At 41.9% G+C, this 9,593-nt stretch overlaps 1 protein-coding gene across 1 annotated transcript; it reads right to left on the bottom strand.

Annotated features, from left to right (window-relative positions):
- Nucleotides 1-212: 212 nt before the first annotated feature.
- Nucleotides 213-671, bottom strand: LOC306925064 (ubiquitin-conjugating enzyme E2 D4-like; the record flags this gene model as incomplete). Its single annotated transcript, XM_079503746.1, has 1 exon — nucleotides 213-671. One exon carries the CDS (start codon nucleotides 669-671, stop codon nucleotides 213-215), a length of 459 nt encoding a protein of 152 aa, XP_079359872.1.
- Between the last annotated feature and the right edge of the window lie 8,922 nt (nucleotides 672-9,593).

Raw genomic sequence — 9,593 nt, 5'->3', positions numbered from 1 at the left:
CAATACCAAAAACGAACGGGAAAAGAGGAAAAATTATCTAGAACCGTCCTTTTGTCTTTTTTGATATTTTTGGGCCTTTTATTGATAGATAGATCACAGTACGTGGACAGGAAAAGGGGAGAGAGGGGGGGAAGACACACAGCAAAGTTCCTCGGGATCGGGACTCGACCCGCGACACACTGTCATGCTGGATTACCAGCCAAGGTGGATCGCTAAGCCGGCCCAGGCCTAGAACTGTACTTTTGAGTCCATTCTCTGGCTAATGTGTTGAACTTCTGTTTGTCAGATTTATAGATTTGCGCAATGTCTGGGACAAGAGGGTCATCTGGGTTTGGATCGCATAGCAAAGCGCAAATGGATAATAACACTTTGGACACTGTAAGTGCAGGTGACCACTGTGACTTTAAGATGTCAAGGCAGATGTTGCCACTGCTGCTTATGTTAGGGTGATAGATCTTTGATGTGAACTCCACCTTTGGTGGTTTAAAGGGGTAGTCAGAGGGGAGGTGGACATCAAGGACAAACAGCCCTCCTTGATACGGGCTGTCAGTCGGTCCCATGATGGTAGCCTTCCAGTGGAATAAGTCCTCACCGACTGGACCGGCTGTACACTGAGCTGGTGGGTCCCTTCCCAAGTCAAGCAACTCCTTCTGAATTCTTTTTGAAGCCATTACGTCAGACCCTGTTGAAATGTTGTCTGTAGTGAGAGGTTGGACAGCTGTCAGAGATTTCACTTCACTGGTTTGATTCGGGTCAGTAGTCTCCAGTGACTCCTCCGTGAAATCTGTTCGGAGTAGTTTACACACTGACAGATGTATAGGCTGTGACCTGTCTTTTAAGGACAACATCACCTTGTGACGTCACAACGGGCAGGTTGTGACACGTGCAACCTAAATCAGCCTGTGTGTCTGTCTGTACCTCTATATGCCCAAATATGGAGATGACTGATGTCATAGTACTGACATCATCCACTGGCCTCCTCTGACACAGCTACTGATGTCATAAGTCACAGACTGGCCTCCAAGTCTTCACAATTAGAGAATGTAGAATAATCATTTTATGTGGTATAGCCTACCACATCAATACAGCATGGAATTGTGGACATGGACATCTTTATGACAACAAATTATTCTGTATGAAAAGTTTTGGTTCTGAGAGGCTAAATGTAATCAATGTCCGTGGCTTAAATGCAGAATAAATAATGGACCTGGGCATGAAAAGGTTGAAACCACTGCCCTAGAAAGTAGCCTTGGTAGACACTTAAAGCACTGAAGGCTTCAAGCACGCTCTTTCCATGCCAAAGGTAGAGTGTGTGATATGTTTTGGTTAAAACAAAAGGTTTTTGTTATGGTCATGGTTAAATCACTATACTCTAGTCTGATAGTAAAAATGGAGTGTTTGTTCAGTAACAGAGGTCTCCCTGTTTCTCCAGCTCTTTAGACAAAATACATCGTCAGGTAGGTGTCATCACTTACAATTCCACTTGTTTAATCTGTATTAGAAGGCATGGCAACAGAGGCGATCAAAAAAGTAAATCAAAGGACAAGATTTTTGGGGAGAATCTCAACAAGAGGGCTCTCAGGACATTAGCTGGAGCTCTTATTCAGCCCATATTTGACTACGCCTGTACCTCCTGGTTCTCTAACATCTCAAATTCTCAATGTCACAAAAAACGGAGCTTCAATCCTCCCAGAACAAACTAATCCGACTCCTTCTAGGCCTAGGGCCATGGCATGACTCACCTTTATGCAACGCATTTTGATGGCATAGGATGGCCCTCTATGGCCTCAGTCCCCATTTACTTAACTGATTACCTCACAACGGTGAGCAACTCTCACAGCCACAACACTAGAGGGAGTATAAATAATGATCTGGTGCCACCCACATTTAGAACTAATATGGGTGAATCCACTTTCCACAGCACTGCCACTCAGGTGTGGAATGCCCCGCCCCCTTCCCTCAAAACAAGCAAATCACTGGCTTCCTTTAAAACCGGTCTGAAAATTCACCTATCATTGTCAGTGGGTCAAAAGGAAAGAGGCCAACCTCCTTATACCAATATACCCCCCTTCGATTGATATATGTGCATTTTGTGTATTTCATAGTTATCATGTCTTTGAGATATCTCGATTATTGTCATTGTTGTATTTGTGAATGAATGCATGGGACCCGAATGGAAACAAGACCGCAAGGTCATTTTTCGGTGCTATCAATGTCCTGATTAGATAGAATATAGATATCCCAGTTTCAGTTTTACATTTACACTACCTTATCTTAACTAAATGTGTTTATGTGTATACTAATTTTACTGGAGAGTTTACGTTCTGTTTTTCCTTTTCCTGCTTATTTAATTTATTTTTCTCATTCAGTTTTCTTCCTATCCTGTGTGTATATGTTGTTTGCTTTTGTTTAGTTTTTTGTTGTTGTTTGTCACTCTGTTTATATCTTCTTACTCCTAATATGTGTTTGTTAACAGTTTTTGACTATTTTGAGATGTCTTGTTTGTCTGCTTCGGTATATGCCTATATGACATTCACAGATTTGAGTATGTAAAACATCCCAGGACGTTGTCTGCGCCATTTTGGAATAGGGCTAAACAGTCAGTTGAAACCAATGGGAACCAGTGCAGAAGTCGTCAAAAGTCGGGGGTTTTGGTGAACATTGCTAGTTTTCGTTAGTTTCATTAAACTGTTGTTTTATTGACCTTTCAGTCAGCTGACTACCGGTACTTTGAAGGGCTCGATCATGCCAAACGCGTTAGCTCAGTACGATCAAAAGTTTGCGCCCCAAAATATCCATATGCAAGTGTTGCCCTTCTCTCCCGTTCCTTTTCGTGGCTGGGGTAAAAGTTTTTAATCTCTTATGTTGCTGCTGTTCTTGCAGTTCCCGACACTACAATACTTGACCATAGTGTTGCTGAAGGACGAAGAAAAAATATAAAATGTAGGTTCCGTAATGCAATTTCTTTAGCCCTAAACAATAATAGCGGATTTGGCCACGCCGTGAAATGCCCGTACCTATGTGTGTCTCAAAGTCAGCTACCTAGCCTATGCTAAGCATTAACGTGTGCGTGCATGCGTGTTTGTGTGTGTGAGTGTGAGTGAGAAGGAGGGAGGGTGAAATTAACAAACAAATGTGCTTGAAGTGCTGTGTGCATGGGTCATATATGATACGTAGCTTGCGGAGTTAGTTCAGTCAGATATCGAGCGGGTTCATGCTATGCTCAAGGGACATAAATGTATTCGAGGGGTTAATATGCTGCATTACTATGTGGGTGTATACAGTGTTTTCAAGACCCACATGTCATTCGCTGATGTGGCAGTCAGCTGACAAATTGGGCGGGGTATTTAAGCTCACCTATAGACTGCATGCATTCTTCCTGCCTTCCTTCTGCATATGGTTCCTGGTTGTTATGCCTGTTTGCTCCCACCACCACCCCAGCACCACCGGTGGCCTCTGTTATTTCTGTTCCCCATGGGGGATTGTTATTGTATATGTATCTCCCTGCTCTTTATGTTTAATGATGGTGTTTAATTGTGCCGAGCAGGGAGAAAATTGCAGCAGAGCCGAACGCCAATATAATTATATTATATGCACACTTGTATTCGTGAGTTATCTGACTGAAATACATTTATAGAATAAATATACAGACACAATATTTTGTTTGGGGTGTCACAGCACCAAATCCTTGTATGAAACTTCATTCTTTTTCTTTTTTTCAACAATGTATTTATTTTCCTTTTTTACACACACATGACAATACAAATATACAAAAAAGAAACTTCATTCTTAACTGTTTACTAATGATGGTTTCATTGAAAGTGATATTGTGTTGCAACCTGAATTGCACATTTAGATTTCTATCTCTCAATTTATTTCAAGGCATACCCTAGTCCAGGCATGTCCAAAGTCCCCACAGCTTAAAATGTATTATTTATCTGATATAAAACTAACATTACGTATATGTACACCTACGTATACTAGTCTGTGTTGACATGATATAAAAGGCTATGGGCTCCATTTTCGTCACCGCTAAACCCCTTAACCATAAACTTCTTTGCCTTTTTTTACTATTTTTCAAAACATTTTTGAATAGTTAAAATGGCCAGTCTACAAGCTCACAACATGTCAATGTAGATTGGCTAGTTGAACTATTCAAAAATGTTTTTCAAAATAGTAAAAAAAAAGGCAAAGAAGTTTAGGGATAAAGCTATTAGCGGTAACCGACGAAAATGGAGCTCTATATGTATACTACTAGGCTGTAACCGGAAGGATGCAGTATACTGTACCTACAGACTGTGTATGTTTGTCTGTTGTTGTTAATACGTGAGTTGTTGTGTCTTGGTCAGCTCACTTTCTTTATACCTTACTTACTTTATACCTTACTTACTCAAAGCTTATGGTGTCTCTCTCAACCTGCTCCACAGGTACACGAGTCAGGGTGATGACCCCCAGACCCCCAAGCTCAGCTTCTGAGTCCATTCTCCTGTGACATGCTGTGAATGCTGGACCCTAGCCTAGAGCACGCCCCAAATCCCTGACCACTGCACTACACCAGAATGTTATGTGCAGTACTAAACATCCAAGGCTGAGTGAGAAGATGGCAGGAGGAAAGTTTGTAAACAGTTTGATAGGGCGTTCCACATTTATGTGGCATAGTATGATGATAAGATAAGAGCGCCCCTCCCTTCACATGGGTGTGACCTTTTTGCTTCTTTCCTACCGATGCTTGTTGTGTATACTAGTGTGATTCAAGCTGTTGTACTATCACTGTCATTTTGGGACCCAATGACTGGGTGGCAAATGGAACATGTTCAGTGCATTCATTGTTATTGCATTAATTTAAGCCTGATAGTTTTTAGATGTTCCAAGTTATTGCATTCATTTAAGCCTGATAGTTCTTAGATGTTCCAAGTTTGAAAAGCCAGATTTTAAACAACACTAAATACATAGGATTTAGAATTTTAGGATACTGTAGATATACATGTATACATTTATGTACATTCGGCCATCCAGCATTCGGCCGCCTGGCCTGGCGAGGACAATACATACATAAAATGCATATCTTGCTACAAGTCACTAGCATCTACTATAAGCGTAGCCTCGATCCACTACAGGACAGTCAGGACAAGTGACACCGCACCAGCACAAGCTTAACCTGACTCCGCCAGATGGGGCAGCAGAGAGTACACTCCTCCTGCTCCCATCTGGGAATTCTCAGGCAGACTTGATGCCCGGCCACAAAACGGCCTGGCCAATCAGCAGCAGCTAGAAGCTAGAAGCTGCTGCTAGAAGCTGCTAGAAGCTGCTGCTGATTGGCCAGGCCGTTTTGTGGCCGGGCATCAAGTCTGCCTGAGAGTTCCCAGATGGGAGCAGGAGGGGTGAACCCAGTGTACTCTCTGCTGCCCCATCTGGCAGAGTCAGGTTAGCACAAGCTAGCATCAGGACACAGTCAGTGGGCATTGCGATAAGATTTAGATTTTTAGGCTTTCCTCCAATAAGGTAGGAAATTAAGCTCATTCCTGAGTGCTCGGATTCCTTCGGTATTTGCACTCGATGTGTGGAAAGTGCATGCGCAGCTATATTGGTAATAAATCAGCTGTACGCACAATTTGAAAAATGACCCTAAGATCGAGTTAAAGATGGAATCCAAGTACATTTCTGTAATTGAGGCTCCAGGGCTCGTCAGGGATATGGGGATCTGTGCAGCTGGCAGACCTGCACCACCACACACTCACTCAACCTTCTGCCCAGAGGCATGCTGGGAATTGTGAAGTGAGTGATTCAGCGGGAAAAGTGGTAGAGGACCACTTTATTGCACTGATTATTTATTCTGCCTCCCCTATGTGTCTTTCTCTCTCTGTCTCTGTGCCCACCACCACACTGGTCTGTGTACACTGTGGAACATACAGCAACACTGCTGTTGGCTACTTCTACTACGCAGGTTGTTGTGACGTTTATCATCATGAAGTAAAAAGGTTGCGCCTGTGGCACGGAGTGATGTCAGCTTCCAAAATGCTTGAGAAACGATATAGTGCTATGACAAGTCTCAAAGCCACTTAACATTGGATAAAAACAAATAATAAACTTTATTATTAGGTAAAAAGAATAGATTGTATAATAATAATAATAATAATAAATCTCCTGTAGATATTTCCAGGAGGTTGGCATCATCAGACCTGAGGGAGCGAGGGGTAGTACATGATTGGTTGTTGAGGGCCTTGTAGATGGTGAGGAGTCTTTAATGTTGATTGTTTGTTTGACTCAGAGCAGGTCTTGAAGGACTGCTGTGATGTGGCATATAAGGCGTATGGGTGCTGGACTGCTGGTCCACTCAGCGCTGTTGGTAAATATTGAGAGCACGGGTTTCCCATGAGATGGAAAAATACTGATTTCCCTTTATGTCAGCGGGAAACTGGGGGTTATATATATACACAGCTCAATAAATGGTTTCAAGAAATCCTGCTACAGGCTTTTTTCATTCAACTTAACACTCACTCGAGAGCTCAAACCCCCCAATTGGCTGGTCTCCCTCTGTGCCAGCAATGCAAGGACGGTCCCTAATGAAATCACACTGCAGTGTTTGACCCGTGGAGGTCAATAGTTTGAAACTGAAGTGTGTATAAGTGCAGCTCACTTCATGTCCCAAGCAAGCACAACATGCAACGCAAGGAGCAGTTACTGCTATAAATAGCTCAGAGTGCATGAATGACACCTTGGCCACTATTAGACATTGCAGCAAACATAGCCCTCACTCACAGGCTCTGGCCTTGTCATACATTATGTGCTTGAGCAGGTTGTAAACACACTTTGGCCAAATTGGATGTGTGTATTGGCAAGTATATGCATGCATGCAGGCGTACACACACACACACACACACACACACACACACACACACACACACACACACACACACACACACACACACACACACACACACACACAGCACAACAACACTATTATGAACTCCTTCACATACAAATTCCTCCATAACGGCCCCTTCAGTGGCGTTTCTGGCCCCTAGGCGAGATTACCAAGCGGCGTGTCATGTCGGTATCATTTTCAGTATCATGGTCGGTATAATGGTCAGTATCAGTTATTAGGTCAGTAATGTATTCATGTCATTACTATGTCAGTATCATGCCATTGTTATTGTGTATTAACTACACACGGTTACTGTTGTTGTCTATTGGGGATGGTGTCTTAGCAGAGTGCTGCCCTGCTGTAACAGAATGATTGAGCTCCTGCTTGTAACGTTTGCAGTTGAACAGTAAAGACAAACTTACCTTACTACTGGCCTGGTATGCACATTCTGAAAGTGTAAAAGAAAAACATTGAACACATCTCTCATGTGTTCAATTATAATTTGCTAGAGCTTATATTATTCTTTGACTTTATTCTATTATTATAACATTTATTCAGATTTGAATGTGATCATGTATAAGCAGTGTTTCTCGATAGAGGTGAGGCAGATTTCCATCTTCTATTACCTGTAGGCTATATCACATTCTTTTTTGGGAGTCAAGGAACACTTGATCAGTGTTTAATGAGATTAAAGAAATATATCAAATAACACTCACACACATGACACTGAATTAGTATCTAATAAATCATACATAGTTTCATGTTCATGAAATCCTTATCCATTGGTTTAAACACAGTGGTAATCTATGAAGGTAAAGTGGGTTCAATTATGAAATGACCTTCTGAATAATTTGAAAATATGCTGCATGCATAAATTGCCACGTGGTTTTGAAGTTTAAATTGCGACACCCCTTGTCTGTACATGTTCTTGTGACCTTGTGAAAAGTCACCAGTCACTAGCCCAAGTAATTATCCCAATTAAAATGTTTGCATCTAGCCAAGTACAGTCCAAATGCCTGGATGTGAACTTGATCCACTCACTTTATCGAGGATGCGCTGGGATGTGACATGTGTGATCGTGGGACAGCCAAATCCTAGAATTCGATTATTATTATAATTGTTTTGTGTACTGGTATTGAGAAACGACACTCATTTTCCACACACATTACAAAATGAGGCAATGGCATCACATGACAGACTGAAGCGAGGCAAATGAGGCGGCAATATTGACTTTATACAATGAACTGAACCTGACCGTAGAATGGGGTTCACGTCATTCAAGTTAAAAACCATTGAATAGCAAAAATCTGAAAAAACAAGCTTGGTCCAAACTCCAGATATGTGCCCAATTTGCTGCAGATTGCTCAATAAGGTAAAAAATGAAGCAATCCAAGCACAGTGGGTGTGGCTTATGCAAGAGAATGTGACGTCACACGATTGAAAGATTATCATTTCGTCTTATCTCTAAGTGACTTCATGCAAACACACATATACTATATATTCAGAGATGTGCATGCATGCACACAGTCATATCTGTTGCAATATCAGCAGGTCAGTGATTTCACCTCTCTCATGTGTTTTCCTGTTTTCACTTGGAGGATGTGGTTACATTTTACTGTATCACACAGGCTGCGTCCTTCTCATTCAAGCCATTTTGAAACGGCTGCTGCAAATTGTCGCCCACGAGCCTAATAGCCCACTCGCGTAGGCCACTGACTCATTAACGGCAACATCTAATGGAAATAGGTTGAGCGGTTTGAAGAATCTCACCCGTGTGGGTCCACAACATAGAATTACTAGTTGATTAAGATGCATAAAAAGAACAGTCCACCTCAGATGATATGAAAAATATGATGAGATTATGTTGCTGAGGTCAACAGATGGAGAGGGGGGGTGGTGGTACACTCATGGCAGGGCATGTGAGTGCATCCCAAGTAGAGGAGGCTGAGCAAGGAGACAGGCTCAAGGACAAGTTTAACGAGGCTGCACTGCCCTCTGCTGATGAACTGCTGTAAATTTAAGTTAAAATTTAAATTAAGTTAAACTTGGTGTAGGCCGAGGTTGTGATAATTATATCATTGTCCGAAGGAATATTCTGCAATTACACTGATGTGAGTTGTGTATGAACATGTACTTGGTTATACGGTATGTCAATTGTTCTGCGTTAAGGGGGTGCAGTACTTCGTTTAGACAGTTTTTGGTTTAGACTAGTCATTGGTTAGACCAGTCATTAGTCCTACAACTACAACCTATCTCAAACAACTAACCTCCCACGGAGCAGCACACCTAAACCTAACCCATGTCTAACCAATGACTAGTCTAAACTAAGTATGCACCCCGCGTTAAGGCTGACACTACTTAACAAGGCAAAGCTAATTCCATGTACCTGATACAGCACTGAACTGAAACCGTCATTACCATGGCCTGTTTTTGTTTTCTTTTTAAGATTTAAAGTCAATAACTTTAATTTAACATTTAAAACCATTTGTTTTCAGTGGCTGGCCTGTTTTGAAACAGGTTCTCTAAGACCCTAGGGCCTACGGGAGTGATACTGGATGTCATTAAAGCTTCTGTTCAGCAGTCACCATCATGATGCATTCACTTTGTTGACGCCATGCAGCTGGAACATATTGGAGAGAGAAAAGTGCATTCTTTTTTCCTCCTGGTTCCACAAACCAAGCCAATTTTCAGCAGGGAGTAAAATATCTAATTAGTAAATAATGCCATG

This window comes from Electrona antarctica, assembly GCF_951216825.1.
Source record: "Electrona antarctica genome assembly, chromosome: 6".
In the NCBI taxonomy this organism is placed as follows: Eukaryota; Metazoa; Chordata; class Actinopteri; order Myctophiformes; family Myctophidae; genus Electrona; species Electrona antarctica.
The sequence above is the reverse complement of the archived record's forward strand: the minus strand, read 5'-3'. Positions and strand labels throughout refer to the sequence as shown.